Source organism: Coloeus monedula (genome assembly GCF_965178545.1).
Source record: "Coloeus monedula genome assembly, chromosome: 5".
In the NCBI taxonomy this organism is placed as follows: domain Eukaryota; kingdom Metazoa; phylum Chordata; class Aves; order Passeriformes; family Corvidae; genus Coloeus; species Coloeus monedula.
Window position 1 is genome coordinate 18,078,364 of NC_138785.1, and position 15,919 is coordinate 18,094,282.

Genomic DNA, 15,919 nt, shown 5'->3' on the forward strand with positions numbered 1-15,919 from the left:
CTCCCTTTCTTTCACTGTTTTGCCTTTTTTCTTAATGAATTTGTTTTGCTACTCCTCATTGTTCTTGCTTCTTTCATTTCTCAGCTTGTACTCTTTCTGATGTCCATCAGTTTAAGGATTCTGTTCCATTTTCCTCTCCAGGGTTGCACAGTGATTTCTGTGGATTAATCACAAACTATCTTAACAGGACATATCTGTACACACGCAGATAAATCATGCTGCAGTCCAGCACAAGCTGTTCTGCAGATTCTTACCATGTACTTTTAATAGTAGGAATATTTCTACGTTTGGTTGTTTGATTGTGTAAAACAAACCAAACCATGTTCTCTGTAGTCACCTGAAAAAGTTTTGGCAGATGTGGACTAGTCACCCTACTCATGTAAATACTAGTTTACTCTGGTGTTTGGTATAGAGCATTGAAAATGGAACTGAGTTTACTCTGAGCTGTTGAGAGGCATTTATCTCTTTGCATCTGTTCTACTTTGGAAAGCAAGAAGGGGATAACTGACTTCCCTCTCAAGGGTACAAATGGTGTGCTAGAGTTGCTCACTAAGGAACTGAGAAATAAACATGCTGATGTTCTTTCTGCCTTTGTACAAGTAACTTCGTGCTGTCTGTGTTGGCTTAACAGGCTGTGAAATCAGCAGTGCAGACCATTACTGTAGGAGGAGTGGGTACATCTCAATTTAAGACCATTATTCCTTTGGCAACTGCACCCAATGTTCAGCAGATTCAGGTACCTGGAAGCAAGTTCCATTATGTCAGACTCGTTACTGCCACAACAGCCAGTAGTTCAACCCAATCTGCCAGTCAAAATCCCAGTACGAATACTCAGCCTCTGCAACAGGGTAAGTGCTGGGATAACATATTGTCTGAAGCTTCTGTTGGGTTTTTTCTTTCATGTTTGTTCTGTAAGGATTAAAATGAATACATTACAGAGATGTGTGAAGACTGCCAGATGTACTTGGTTTTGTGGTAAGACTTCTATAAATTCCATATTCTGCTGCTACGTCTGGTTTGTATATGAAAATGCTCCTTTGTGTCAAATTACTCTGTAGTTGGGCCTGAATCCTGGGAGCATTTTAGGTTGCTTTTCCCTAGTTTACCAGATTTGTGGGTGGTTCATGGCAACTGCCATCTCCTCTATATGCAAAGTGTGAAGGCAGGCCAGCCCACAAGCATATTGCCAAAACTCCTGTAACATGAAGATACTTCCATGTAAATTGCTTTAGAAGTGCCAGATGTTTCTGCTGGTTTCTGTCCATGCTTTCCAGAGCTGTGATGGAATAAAAGATTTCAAAGGGAAAAGGGCTGTAAGGGAAATCCAGTGTCCAGAGGAGGTCTGCACCCAGGCTGGTTTTTTAAGCCATTGCTGTGAAATGTGTGCACACACTCTTGTGCCAAATACCTGTTTATAAAGGTGTTCTTTAGACCCAAGTGTTGCATGCCATGAGTTAGAGTGTTCCGTACCTCTGTGTTATGCACATGTGAAAGTTTGAAGGGCTGACCTGTGGACTTGGGGTGACTAACACACATTCCTATGATGTTGTTTCTTGACACCAGCGAAGCCTGTGGTGGTGAATGCGACCCCAGTGCGTATGTCAGTTCCCATAGTACCAGCACAGACTGTGAAACAGGTGAGCTAAGTTTAAATCATGTCATATTCCTGACCTGTTTTGGCTGGACAGAAAAAAGGTCTGCTTCCAGCTCTGTAATCAAATGTTCTGTTAATAAAAGTGCATTCTGAATGAGTGAAACACTGGTTTCATAAAGACCTCTTTTCTCTCCAGGTGGTGCCCAAACCAATCAACTCGACTTCTCAGATAGTCACTACTAGTCAGCCCCAACAAAGACTTATCATGCCAGCCACTCCACTGCCACAGATCCAGCCCAACCTCACCAACCTCCCCCCGGGCACTGTGCTGGCACCAGCCCCTGGCACGGGAAATGTCGGCTATGCAGTCCTTCCAGCTCAGTATGTCACACAGGTACAGTCTTTCCCAGAGATGCTCAAGGAAATTCTGCTCTTGTGGAACATTCTGCCTTCCTCTTAAAGGTTCCTGCTCCGTGACTGTCACCTGACACTGAGACAACCGTTTCTTTTAGGCACCCTTGGCGGAATGATGATGGCACTAAATCATAGTTGCAATTAAAGCTTAATTTTCTCAACAGGTTTCTTTATTAGCATAATAGCCCAGGATTTCTATAAGCAGAATCAGTGTAGTACAATTTTGAGTAGCATAGTACAGAATTTACAATACAAACTTACTCAAATCACCTAGATCTCAATTTGGAATTTCTTATCACCTAGACCCTCTGCATACTGGGTCTGATCTTGATACACATTACTTCATCATTTTAACAATTATAACCTAGACATGAAAATCATATAAAAGAGTACAAGTCACTCAGTCCTCAGAGGAGACAGATTTCAGTGGACCCTGGCCACTGGCAGTTGCAGGCTCAGTGTCCAGCAGCAGTTCCAGTCCAGGTTCATCACTTAGGACTTGGAACAGCTTGATTTTATAGCTGTTCTCTGTGTGCTGTTACGCTTCCCTGTTCTGTGACAATTACCACCACCTAGTTGTCTGGGTGCCTGAGACCTTCACAGCCAGTAAGGAACAGAGTAATTGGCCTGGTGCCCAGGAATCCTGTGACCTTTAGTGAGGGGAAGAAGAAATCCCATTGGCTTGTCTGCTTGGTTCACAGGACCTTCAGGGCCTGATGATGAGGAGAAAGGGAGCATATATGTGACCTGCTTGGTCACAGAGTATGGCTGTTTTCATTATTAAATGATGTTAGTTAATGCTAAGCACATTGCCAGGGGTCAGAAGCAGCTGGTACCAGGCACCCCAACTGTGGCTGAGAGATTAATTTTTTGCTCTTTGCCAAGATCTGACCAACATTCAGCATAAAAAAAGGAGAATAAATGAAACATTCTGCAGAAGGCTGGTTTGTAGAAACAAAGACTCTCATAGGTCCAGTATTGCTGGTACCAGCCTGGTTTCTGGTTGCCCTTTGGTTTTATCACAGTTGCAGTTTTACCCTGAAGATTGTTACTGTGTCCTTGCAGTCTAGTTCTGCAAATTTTACTTCAGCTAGCATCTGTTGGACCTCTCGTCTGAGGTTTGTGTTCCAGTCACAACCTGACCCCTTTTGCTTGGCCCCATTATAGGTCCATATCTTGCTGTGTGCCAGTCTGTCCCCAGAACCTGTCCCAGCAGGAGCTAACAGCTGCTTGTAGGTAATGCTAAAGAAAGTAGCCCAGAGCAGTATTGTTTGGCAATTCTTACGAGATTTTGGTTTTTTAATATGAAAAATAAATCGTGGGTTCAGGTATGCAAAGGAGTTGGAATGCAAACCATTTTGCTTACTTTCATACTAAGTGGCTTGTATATAAAGGAAGCTACTAATTTGTGCAGGAAGTGATTCTGCTCTATCAGGGGGAAAACGAACATGTTTTTAGGAGCAGGAACTGTTTGTGGTCTGAACATTTCTGTGTGTTATCCTTGTCATCTGTATGGATCTAGACACTGTAATAGACAACAAAAATAGAATCTAAAATAGTATTTTTATGCTAAGTATGGAGGCAGGAGGCTGCCACCTGGTCCAAGTTCTATATCTAAAACTGTACTTACAAGCAAGTTATTTTTATAACAATATCTGGAAAGCTGATTTAAAGACTTGTTACAGTCTGTACAGTATAAAGTGTATTCTTTAATTTCTTTCATGTCAGGCATTAACCTGTTTGTTTTGTTAGCTGCAACAGTCATCGTATGTATCTATAGCGAGCAACACTGGCTTCACAGGGACATCCAGTGTCCAGTCCCAGGCACGGCTGCCATTTAATGGGTAAGTGTTTTGAAAAAAAATCCCAAAGTCTGTAGAATAGGCTGCTTGAATAAGCATGAGGTATTGGAGTTTGGTTTGGGGAATTTTCCAAGACACTCAAGTCTGCTGTGGTGTGGCTATTACCTCTGACTGAAGGGTGTGGACCTCTCTGACAATTGAGCCAATTTGATCTCTTGATCAAAGCTGTTTTCCTTTCTGTTTTTTGAACTCATATAGCAGGAAGTTGACCTGAAAGCTCCCTGTTGCTCATTTTTCATTTTGCAACAGCACCTATGAGCTACAGGCCTCAACTATTTCTCAACATCGCTGCAAAGAGGTTCAGTACAACATAAAGCTAGATGCTTAACGCATGCAGAAATTCAGCCAAACAGCAAAATGGATCCTGATAGGAGGCTTTGGGTTTTTTCAGTCTTGCATTTTTCCTTTAAGGATGAAAATAACAGCTAACATATATTATTTTCCCTTTGCCAATCCAGCAGGCTTAGCTGTTCTGCACAGTCCTTTTGTGTTACTGTTTGCTGGAAATTGTGAACATGAAGGTGCTTTTTGTTGCTGCAGCCTCAACTGATGCAAACTAATCCCAAATCCCGAAGCAGCTATTCAAGTGAACGGGTTTGATTTAATCTCCCTGGTATTACATGCAGAAATTGCTGGATAGGGATGGAACAAATCTCATCAGAAGCGATTAGTGTCACCAAATCCAAGTTTTAGGAGCAGTTAAAGACTGTATCTACTATAAAATTTATCTATAAACTGAATAGCATGGTTTGGCTTGCTTTCCCATTATTCAGAGGGGATATTTTTTGGGTTTGGGGATTTTTTTAATTCCAAGCAGAACAAAAGAAAAGGCACGATCATGTTGTGTGAATCTTGGTTGGATCTGGTCCCACTGTGCTTGAAGGGATTCTGGGGAAGGTTTTCCCGACTCCAGTTTTTAGTTATGCTTCCTCTAGCTTTAAAGCCTAATTTCTACTTCAGGCATGCATCCAAATTTGCAGCAAATAATCTCTTTCTGGATTGGAAAGGCACTATTTATAATAGTTACTTAAACACACTCAGCCAAAAACCCAGTGCAAGGGGAATATAAAAATTTTTTTCAAAGTTTTTATCATGAGCTGTTCACATGAATTTAAAATAGGAAAAAACTGATAAAACTGTGTGTATATAAATGCCCTTTTCCCTCCACAGAATTATTTCTTCTGAGTCTGCAAACCGCCCCAGGAAGCCTTGCAATTGTACTAAGTCTCTGTGCTTGAAATTGTAAGTACAGCTTGGTACAGTTTCTGTCTTTCAAGCCTTATTTTTAACATCACAAAAGTGTGCCAAGTATCAGAATATAATGGTTTTAAGTATGTCAGAAATTTTATGTCTAGATGCTGATTTAAGGTGGATATTGGTGGAGATGTTGCAGAGCCTGTGTAATTTTGCAACTCCTGTGAGCTATATGGACCATAACATTTGAAAAGGTCTAATTCTGCACCATGCACCTTTTTGCATGGTGGAGCCAATTCCACTCAGCAGCTCTGGCTGCCTTTTTGGTACCCTGAGTGAAATGGCATCTCATGGTATCATTCATGGGCATTTCCTATACTTTGGTGAAGTGCTTCAGTAATACCATGCTGGCTCAAATACTTCAGAAAAAATGGGCTGTGTATATTTTATTAAAGGACTAAATAGACAAGTGATTCTTCACTGATAAGTCTTGCTTATCCATGAGGTATTTTGCTGTTCCAGTCCATGTATCTGTAAGAATTTGACACAAAAGTATTTTAAGATGAGGAGAGTTCTTCATCTTGAGGCAAAGTCAGTTTACTGATATTTTTGGGACGGGAATGGGAGGAGATACTGAAATTAATCTGTGGTTCCCTGAATCCTAGACAATGAACAGGAAATCAGGGGTGTGGTACTTCAAGGGGAAGTGATGCACTGACATCAGAACCCAAGTTAAGAAGTGTGTTTAAACTTTTAAGCTTGGGTGTCTTTTTGTGTAGTGCACCCCTCCTCTATATGGAGAGATGTGCCCTGTGCTTCCTAGTCTCAAACTTGTATGTTGCATGGCAGGAAGATGTGCAGCTGCTTTTGAGATATTTTACATACATGACTGACTTCACAGTGCCCAATGTATGTTAGATGTGTAGGGTTTCAGCTTTTGGTGTTTGAATGTGCACTAGAAATTCCTGGAGAATAATATCACCTCACTGGTGATACTTTGCACCTACAGAATGCTGATTGGAAACAAACTTTTCTTGTAAATCACTGTCATTGTATCTTCAAGTGGCGGGGCATTGGTACGGGGCAAATGGTTATTTCACTCTGGCACAGATGCTTTCTCACTAGTAAAACTTTTTCTGTCTGGAGGGAAACTTGGTTTTTTTCCCAAATGCACATTAAAGGTAGGCGCATAGCCCATTCTACAAAAAAGTCAACTCAGGTAAGTTATTTGCTCATTTATATTCTGGATTGATGCTGGCACTGTTTGTTTTGGAAAGCAGGACTATTCCACCGCTGAATTTTAAAAAAGAAAGGAGAGCTATTACAGGTTATAAAAGCTTTTGATTTAGGGCGTTCCTAAAACATTCAAGACCAAGACTGGGAACCATTCAAGATGCTAAAAATCTCCAAAATCCAGTTCAATCTGATGAAGGGTTGTGGACTCCAGGTCAACCCTAATCTAGTTTGTGTAGTGCTAGGCTGGGCAAGCCACAGAAAGGCAGTTTAGCAATGGGTTTAGGCTCCAAAAAATGACCATACACTCCCAGCAGGATTTGAAAAGCAAGTGAAGAGGATCAGCAGTTTTTAGCCATAGCTGGAGGTGGAGCTGGAAGCATTGAAACATGTCAGAGTTTGTTGTGGCCTAAAGCCATGTTTGAGCTGGGGATGAATGTGCTACTTCGATGTATCAGATCTGTGGGATTGGTGAGATGTTTTTGATGGGAGGCACCAGAGGTACATAAGGGGCCTGGCAATGTGATTGGCTTTCCCTGTCCATGTTTTGCTGCTTTTTGTTCATATATTTGTCCCTTTAAAAAGTCAGCTTTATCCTCATTCAGATCCTTCACCTGGTTACCTGTGCCTCAAAGCCTCTGAGATGTACCAATTGTTGTTCCTTTTCTATTCTTCCATCCCAGCTTATGGGCAAAACTAACCAAAAAAAGCTCATTGATGAGTTAGTTTGCCTGTTAACTGGCACTCCAGTTGCTTTCCTTTTGTTTTGGCTGTATGAGATCTCCTGAGGGCTGATTTGGACTGACTGGGTCGGGAACTGGCTGTGAGGTGGCTGCAGCAGGATGGCCCACAATGTGTGGGTGACCCAGGAGTCACCCTAGGAAGAAGTGTCATTAGCTTCTCTTGCAGAGAGGACCTATGCTATGTGATGAGCTCAGGTGGACCCCCTTGAGCTCCACCTGTCTAAAGACAGCAGCTGGACCTGCGCTCTAGAGGATTTTGGCTCTGCAGTGAGGCTGGTACTGCTTGTACGTGTGGAGTTGAGCATAGGGTGACCCTTACCCGTATTGGTGCCAGAGTAGGAACTTCTTCTATTGCTGTCACACACCAGTGTCATGGTAAAGTTTACAAATGCCTTCTGCATCTTCTGTTTCAGGTATTGTGACTGTTTTGCAAACGGTGAATTCTGCAATAACTGCAACTGTACAAATTGTTACAACAACCTGGACCATGAAAACGATAGGCAAAAAGCAATAAAGGTGAGGGGCCTCTTCCCCTGCCCCTGGGACCAAAGCCATTTAGCTTCCTTCTTCTGAAGCTCCAGAGCGGGGCAGAGTGGGTGTATAATGCCCTGATCTCCTCCCACATGTGCAAGGCTTTAGTTCTTTTATTGCACCTCTAAATTCTGCTCCCTGCATGAAGTGACTGACCCTTTGGGTCTGCATTGACAGGCCTGCCTCGACAGAAACCCTGAAGCCTTCAAGCCCAAAATAGGGAAAGGAAAGGAAGGAGAATCGGATCGGAGGCACAGCAAAGGGTGTAACTGTAAACGCTCGGGATGTCTCAAAAACTACTGCGAGTGTTATGAGGTACGAAGCATTATCTCATTTGAAAGACAGTAGCTTTTTCCTTTTAGTGCAGTGACTTCTCTCATTTACTTTGTCTCTCCCTTGTATTGCTTTAATGCTTTCTGTTCTTTTCCATTCCTACAATGTTACCTCTTCTCCCAGCAGTTTGCGCATAGAAAGCCATGTACATGGAAAAACTGATCACTGCTGTTCTGCAATTTTAATTTTAAACAATTTAGCAACTTCGGAGTTGGGCTTGAATTTGTTCTTTTTCTGAATAGCACCATTTCCTAAAGAAATCTACTGCACCAACTTTCTAGGAGGAGCTGAAGTAGCATCCCACAGATGCTCTGGGATAGAATGTATTTGTGGAATTCAAAAGCAAAAGTTGTTGTTACTTCATGTGCTAACTGATTAGTCTGTAGATGTAGAGACAGTGTAGACTGGCCTTTCTCAAAGCTCAGCTGTCTAAATTCCACTGGAAACTGGAGGTTGATGAAGAAAGGGATGAGTGGGAAACCACCGATTTACGTTCTGTGCTCTATGATTCTATTATTTGATTCAAGTATATATTCTGGGAAGATGCCTCACCTCAGAGGTAAGAATTTAGAGAGAAAACTACTACTTGGAAGTTTGTTCTGGTGGTTAATTGGTAAGAGAAAAACAAAATCTCCTTTTTGTTGTGGCTTCTCATAAGGGGAGTCAAACTTGCAACAGGTTTCTTACATTTTGTTTGTTTCTTTCAGGCAAAAATCATGTGTTCTTCCATATGCAAATGCATTGGCTGTAAAAATTTTGAAGAAAGCCCGGAGCGAAAGACATTAATGCATTTAGCAGATGCTGCAGAAGTCAGGGTCCAGCAGCAGACTGCTGCAAAGACCAAGTTATCTTCCCAGATCTCAGACTTGCTGACAAGGCCAACACCGGCACTCAGCAGTGGTGGTGGGAAGTAAGTTAATGCTGCACCCTCTTTGAGTTGTTTCTAGTGCGGGTTTTTGATGTATGTGACAGGTATGTCCCTGTATGTCCCTGTCATCTCTGAGCCTTGTCTGTGTAAGCTGTAGAGGTGGGAGCAGTCAGGTGAATGGAACACTTTGTTCCTGTAACAGTGGGATACTGACCCACCAGTTCATTTGGCTGTTAACTGAGGCTTACTCACTATAAAGGCTCTTGGAAGCAATGGGACATACGAAATCTCATCAGTCCTCAGACTAAAAAGTTGCCAGCTCCAGTTAGGTGCCTTGTGTGTTTTTGCAGTGACTAAGCGGATGTTTCTTTGGTTCAGGCTGCCCTTTACATTTGTCACCAAGGAGGTGGCCGATGCAACCTGTGAATGCCTCCTGGCACAGGCAGAGCAAGCGGAGAAGATGGGCAAGTCCAAAGCTGCGGCAGAGCGCATGATCCTGGAGGAGTTTGGACGCTGTCTGATGAGGGTTATCAGCTCTGCAGGGAAGTCCAAAGGTGACCCTTGTGCCATGAACTGCTGACTCATGCACATGAGCCACAATGAAGCGGACTGAACAGAACACTTAAGGCACAGGGACACTTTGGTTTAGCATAAAGGATTTAATAATATTTGTTAATTTGGTGCTTGTTGTAAATTGACCCATGTAAGATTGAAACAAGAAATTCTTTTATAACAAGATGTAGAGCCTTTTAACTCTTAGCTAAATCCTCTTCTACTTAAGACAATGCCTAAAGGTCAGTTCTTCTTCCCAATGTACAGCTTTTACCCTGGGTTTCTTAAAAATTAGGTGTGTTCTCCCCTTTCCCCCAGAATAATTGTCTGAAGGGCATATATAAATTATTATAATATATATTATTTACAGTGTATGAATTTGCATCACTGTGCATACAGGAAAACACAGGTGATGTCAACAGCCAGGTCATGCTTTTGCTGACAGGCATGTAATATGGAGGTACCAGTGTATCCAAGATAATTCTGAAAGGAAATATGTAGAAATAAGCATCTAAATGGAAGGTAGTACTTGTATTTAGGACCTGACACAGCATGTTCCTTTAGTGCATGGAGCACTGTGAGATACATAGGCAATAATACAGAGGGGTTGCTTGCAGATTTAGTACTGAGCAAGTCATGGAGAATGTTTCTGGAGCAGGGCCCAAGGAGTATAGAGGTGAATGGCATTACGGGGAATTTTTGATAGGAATGGAGTGGAGTGCTCAGGTGTTTTTTAAGCTGGAACTTGAAGGCTAAGACAGTGGCCTGTCGTCAGAAGTGAGGAAAAGCAGCCACACCACAATGCCAGACTGTCTGCCCAGTGTAGTGTTACCTAAGTGTGTAGCAGATGGATACTGTTTCTAGGTGAAGATTGTTTTTTCAGAGGTCTGCAGCAGCCAAATCCCTCACTGGAAGTAGGCCTGTGCAGTCCGTTGTGTTTTCTAGGATCAAGCTGTAACCCTGGAAGAGTGTTTAGGCCTGAGAAGCTGAAGTCATAGGAGATGACAATCTGCATCTGAATCGACTTGCAAATGCAGGTAGGGATCATGTTCAGCCTGGCTGTGTGGGTATTCAGCATGCTGCTTCTCTCCATGTTGGCAATTTACTTGGCATAAGGGCTCTTTTAGTGTTGTTTAGAATAATTGTGAGAGCTGTGATCAGAGAAAGTACTAGCACAGAATCAGGATATCTACAAAAACAGACACAGATCCTTTTACACTAAACGGGGGGCAATCAACTATAGCTGGGTACAGACTAAGGCAGGGGATTTTTTTCAGTATTTGTTACAGGCAATCTCAGATCACATTTTTGATAGTGGAGCACATTTGCAGAATTAACCTGGTAGGTTACTTACCGATCATAAAGATCCATTAACCATGTTTAATCACAGGCATTTTTATTACCTGTCTCACTGCAGCCTGAACTAGCTACGGTTTTTTTTCCAAAAGGGATTTTGTATGCCTTCTATAAAAATGTAAATACAGAGAAATGCAGCAGAGCTCTTTCTCCAGGTTTTCTAGCAGGGCCAGGCTGGGGACAGGTAGGGGCTAGGCACACCAGCAGCAGAGATAGGTGCCTTTGTGTGTGAAGGCAGTAGGGTGGGAGGATGCTTCACCTCCCAGCCCTGTGCACTGAGCAGAAGGCCTTTGACTCTTCTCTGCTGTCTCCTTGAAATGCCTGGGAGGCAGCCAGCAGCAGTGGTGCGCTCACAGACCAGGTTTGACCTGCCAGTCACTGCCTGAAGGGCTCTGTCTGCTAAGGACATCTCCCTGAGAATAAATAGCAATGTTTGTGCAAATCTCTGAAAAGGGAATCCATCTCTTGTGTAAGTAAATGCCATGTTTTTTTCATAATTAGGACTTGGATTTACTAAAAAATCAGTGCAGTAACTTTACCTGTAGATAGCGCGGATATTCCGTTCCCTTCTAGTGACCTAATATAGTCTGTCCAGTAAGATTTGTATAAATGTAAATTAGTGTAAGTGAATAAAGTAATACCTACTTACATTATTTTTCAAACAGATTGCAATATGCCTTTTGTTTAGACTTCAATCCATGTTAATTTTGTATATATTCAGTGTTTTACTCTAAATTGCACCTTTTGTGATGTGTATTTATATACAGTGTGCAAAAGCACTTGTGAAATTTAGATTACAGTTGTAATTATGTATGATGGCATTGCTGGAGAATATTTTGCTTGTAAAGACTTTGAAGGTGCAATCAAATGCTCTTAGTTCTTCTATTTTGTTTTGAACAAGCTTTCTCAAATATTAAGCTTGGATTCCTCTCTCCCCTCTCCCTGGTGTAGAGTGTATGAATTGGTTTTTGTACTTCCTTAGCCATTTGCATCAAACTGCTGGACAAGATTAACAGTCAAGTTCATCCAGTTACATAAAAAATAATTGGGAATGGGGCAAGGGTTCATTTTATAGTTCTGTTTACATCCAAAAGTAGAAAAATTAAATTTATATTTACAAGACCTATTCAAAGAATACACTTTTCTATATTGTACAAATAAAACAGTCAGATAAATCACAAAAAATAAACATTTATATTATTCTGTAAATACGATTTTTTTTGCACTCCTTTGCTTCAGCACTGACAAATATACACAGAAGGTTTGTCACTTGAAATATCAAAATAAATTGTTAACAGTAGGTCCACTTCTGATGCAAGTACTGAATTGGATTTTCAGTGAGACCAAACCTTACCAGAGATAAATATCCCTTGGTTACTGGTGTGCTGTCATGCACAGCAATCCATGGCACAATTCATAACTATTCATCTCAGGGCTGGAGATGGAGGCAATGCAAGTGTTCCAACATTACATGACTGCAACCAATCTATCACTGGGATTTCAGCAGCAGCATTTTGCTAGTTGTCCCAAAAATCCCATATAGAGGGGAGGGAATAATTTCCTGCAAAGTCTCTTGTAAGCTGGAATGGCTCCATAACAGTGTTGGCTTCAACATGGCTTTTTGCATAGGTATTTGGATTGGGGGGAAAAAAGCCTAGAGGTTCTGGTTTGTTCCTCCCAGCAGTGTTTATATGAAGTTCTGTGGTGCTGCTGCTCTCAAAGCACAGCTTGAGGGATTGAGGGCAGCAGTTCTGCTCCCACCATGAGTGAGTAGAGCTAAGGGAAGGAGGAGGAACCCAAACCAACCAGGGACAGTTTTGTCAAGTCACTGGTAGGCAGAATGGTACCTTTAATATTATTACTGCCCTAGGATGTGGCAGATCACCATTTTTCATCCCAGCTCCATCATGGGTCTTGAAAGTGACTGAACAGCAGGTTTGATGGGAATTAGTTGCCTTCCATCTCTATGGATGCAACTGCTGTTCTGCATGGCAGAGGGAAACCCCTCAGCAGCAGTTATGCCCAACTTTGTTGTTCCAGGCAAAGCACTGGACACAGCTTCCTTGCCATGGAAATGAACTACCTGAAGAAGCCTGTCCTGCTTGGTGGCATCAAAGCAATGGTTCAGGTGATCAGTGGAAACATCAAAATGAGACTGCCTTGTGCCCTGGCCTGCAGGACACAGGCCAGCTGTGGGAGGATGGGGCCATGAAATGGGACCTGAACTGCTCGCCCTGCTGCAGCACAGTGTGGGATTCCTGCCCAGGGAGGAGGGTATTGGTGCTCCTGGGTGCCACTGGACACAACAGTCTGGGCACAGGCTCAGGACTGATCCAAAGGATCTAGATTTCTTGTAGCTTCTTTAGCTGTTTGATGAGACATGTTGGAAAGGAGATGAGAGCTTGTGTACAACTTGAGTGCCACTTTCTTTTCACATCTTTATTTTCCTATTTAAGTAGAAGCTCTGCAAGCTTTCTTGCCTCCAGCTTTTATAAAGCACATCTGCTTTGGTGAAATCAAAGTGCCAGTGCACGATTTCCCCGCAACCCCATCAAATATGCATCAGTTTTCTGGCAAGAGCACTCACAGCACTAAAGCCACCCAGCACTTCTGGGGCCATTGCAGAGTCTCCTACCACTGTCCCAGGCACCTTGAGCAACTGTTGCTCATCCTGACCTGCCATGCAAGTTTCATGATATATGTGGCTGCGTTGCAGGATTGCTGGAAGGAACACAGGATCAGATAAACCTCCTTGCTTTGCTCAGTTTAAACTCTGCTATGGGGGTTTGGAATGGCCCAAAACATCACTGCTTATCACTAGTTTTGCCAGCCTTGTTTGCTCATGTGTTGCCTAGATCTGTCCAGCACTGAGCCTCAGCAGGGAACAGCCATCCTTGGAACAGCAGAGTACTCAGCTAGACCCTGTGTGGGTTTAGCTTGACTGACAGCTACCCAGTGGTGATGGAGACAAATGTTTTCCCTTCAGCCTCTTCAATCTGTGCCTTCCACAAGGGTATTTCAAATTCAGGTGTGGGGCAGGGTTTGTTCTTATGTTTAAGTAACACTGTGTTATTTCCTTTACCAAGACTGTGTAGTGGTTGTTGATGCTCAGGTCCCCCTCAAATAAATGGTTTGTGAGGGTGGGAAAGAGGGGGCTTTCACCCAGAAGCTCCTGGAGGACTTTCTGTTCTAGAGCCAAATGCCACAGCTTAGTATTTTTGTTGGCACCTCCTACTTTGCCATACCGGCTTAAGACTCGTTCTGAAATGCTTGTTATGTGGTGCACACTGGGCGAGGGCAGACTCACACCACCTAACTTTTTGATGTAGAGCACTGACCTGTACCTTAGCCTGCTCTCATCTGCCTCAAAGAGAGAGGCAAGACAAGCCTCACATTGCAAGTCCAAGGCCAGCTGCTCGGCCACCCAGCCAGCAGTGCAGGTGAGGCTCCGTGTGTACAGCGACAGATCCGTCAGCGCGTTGCTCAGGGCAGAGCTGGGCAAAAGCAGGCCTGCCCTGTAGGGGCACTCTGGGGCCAGAGTCCTCGCAGGAGCTGGGTGATACTGAGCACGAATGCTGCCCAGGGTCAGATCTCTCCTCCGAGACAGGGATCTGTCCCAGGGGCTCGCACTGCCAGCGCTGTGCGGTGAGCCCGGTGCCAGGCTGCAGCTGGCCAGCAGTCTGTGGTAAGCAGCCTGGAACACAGTGCAGGTGGGGCTGCCACTGCTGCCACAGGCTTGCTGGAGGGCCCTGAGAAACTGCTCCAGAGGGTCCAGGCTGAAGGCATGTGTGTGGAGGTGGTGGGAAGGAGTGTCTTCTGGACACATACAGTTGGAGAAAAGCCACTTGAGGCTTTCAGCATTTAGCAAGAAGCTCAGAAATCCTAATTTGCGTTTGCTCTTAATGATGTATCTCCCCCCAGAGTCTGTTAAGTTGACAAAGAAGCTCTTGGCCTCATCGAAGAGGGTGCTTATTTTGGTGTAATTTCCAGCTAGCAAAGGCTCCTTTCCATAGGGCCCTCTGCCATAAAATACATTGCACAGAGAGCTCAGCAGACGCACAAACTTGACAGTCCCACTGCAGTTCTGAAATGAGGCCAGGCCCAGCTTCTGGAAGTGCTCCAGCGACTCAGCAACACCCTCGCTGAACAGCAGGGTAGCTGGGTTGACCTTCAGGTGGTAACTCCCTTTACTCCCAGCCCTGCCTGACTCGGGACTGCACGGCTCCAACACCCTCTGCTCCCGCAAAGCTGCCAGCTCCACCACCTGCTGCCACCACACGGTGTCACCGAGCCACTCCACCTTCTGGAAGCATTGCAGAGCATTCCTTATCAGCAGGAGGGCATGACAAACGTCGAAGAAGTATGCAATGCTGTGAGCAGAACCGGGTGGATGCTGGAAAGTGCACTGAATCCTTTTTGGATCCATCCTGATCCCCAAAGCTCTGGCAGTCTCAGCACCGCAAGCAGAGGCACCTGATGTCACAGCCAGGACCACGATCCCAACATTGTTCAGCTTATTGATGGCCTGACGAAGGAGCTGAGCAAGGAAGTGGCCAGAAGTGCTGCTCACAAAGAAATAGCCAAGGGGAGCTGTCCAAGGGCTCGAGATGCCGACTGCCATGAGGATTATTGCTTCTGATGCCAGCGGAGCTTCGTCAGCATCGAGGATGCCTGCTCCCAAGTCAACAAAGCCTGTCAGCTGCTTGGTCTGTGGGTCCCACTCCTGCTGCTTCTGCAGGGACATGTCCTGTACCAGCACGGCGCAGTAGCAGTAGGCCTGATCCCCTCTCTCCACCTTTTCCTGAAGCCGGAGAAAAATGTCACTGCTGAAGCCTGCAGCAGCCTCGTTATTAGACAGCCAGCTGGAAAAAAGGGAGGATGTAATTAGGAGATGTGATTCTGGAAAAGCTGAAGCATCAGACAGCACTTTTTACCAGTCAGCCATGCCCAGAGCTGCAGAGCAGACTGAGACATGCAGGGCAAAGAAGGCAGCCCTGCTTTCCTTCATGCATAGTCTGAGTTTCTTTTCTCCCACCCTAGTGATGGGTAGCCAAGGAAAGTATTGACCATGCAGGGAAGTAACAAAGCGGCTTCCTGCCTTTTCAAAGTATAAGATCTCATGACAAAAGAGAAAAAAAAATTAAACCAGACATAGGAATGCAAATCAGGCTATACAGAGGGCCAGCAACACCAGTCTGCTCCTTCTTCACTGGCTTTCTCCACAGCGGACATTGTAATC

At 44.0% G+C, this 15,919-nt stretch overlaps 2 protein-coding genes across 7 annotated transcripts in view; one reads left to right on the top strand and one right to left on the bottom strand.

The window, feature by feature from the left end:
- LIN54 (lin-54 DREAM MuvB core complex component) overlaps nucleotides 1–11,889 on the top strand; it is a 41,012-nt gene extending 29,123 nt beyond the window's left edge. For all 6 annotated transcript variants that reach the window (XM_082282167.1, XM_082282171.1, XM_082282172.1 and 3 more), the window contains 9 exons: nucleotides 632–848; nucleotides 1,564–1,637; nucleotides 1,791–1,988; nucleotides 3,761–3,852; nucleotides 5,041–5,112; nucleotides 7,454–7,556; nucleotides 7,749–7,886; nucleotides 8,612–8,814; nucleotides 9,151–11,889. In XM_082282167.1, the coding sequence (XP_082138293.1) occupies nucleotides 632–848; nucleotides 1,564–1,637; nucleotides 1,791–1,988; nucleotides 3,761–3,852; nucleotides 5,041–5,112; nucleotides 7,454–7,556; nucleotides 7,749–7,886; nucleotides 8,612–8,814; nucleotides 9,151–9,352 (1,299 nt within the window). In that variant the 3' untranslated portion in view covers nucleotides 9,353–11,889. The remainder of the gene's footprint in view (nucleotides 1–631; nucleotides 849–1,563; nucleotides 1,638–1,790; nucleotides 1,989–3,760; nucleotides 3,853–5,040; nucleotides 5,113–7,453; nucleotides 7,557–7,748; nucleotides 7,887–8,611; nucleotides 8,815–9,150) is intronic.
- Nucleotides 11,659–15,625, bottom strand: THAP9 (THAP domain containing 9; the record flags this gene model as incomplete). The annotated part of the gene is made up of 3 exons (XM_082281282.1): nucleotides 11,659–11,676; nucleotides 13,763–15,542; nucleotides 15,615–15,625. 3 exons carry the CDS (start codon nucleotides 15,623–15,625, stop codon nucleotides 11,659–11,661), a joined length of 1,809 nt encoding a protein of 602 aa, XP_082137408.1.
- Between the last annotated feature and the right edge of the window lie 294 nt (nucleotides 15,626–15,919).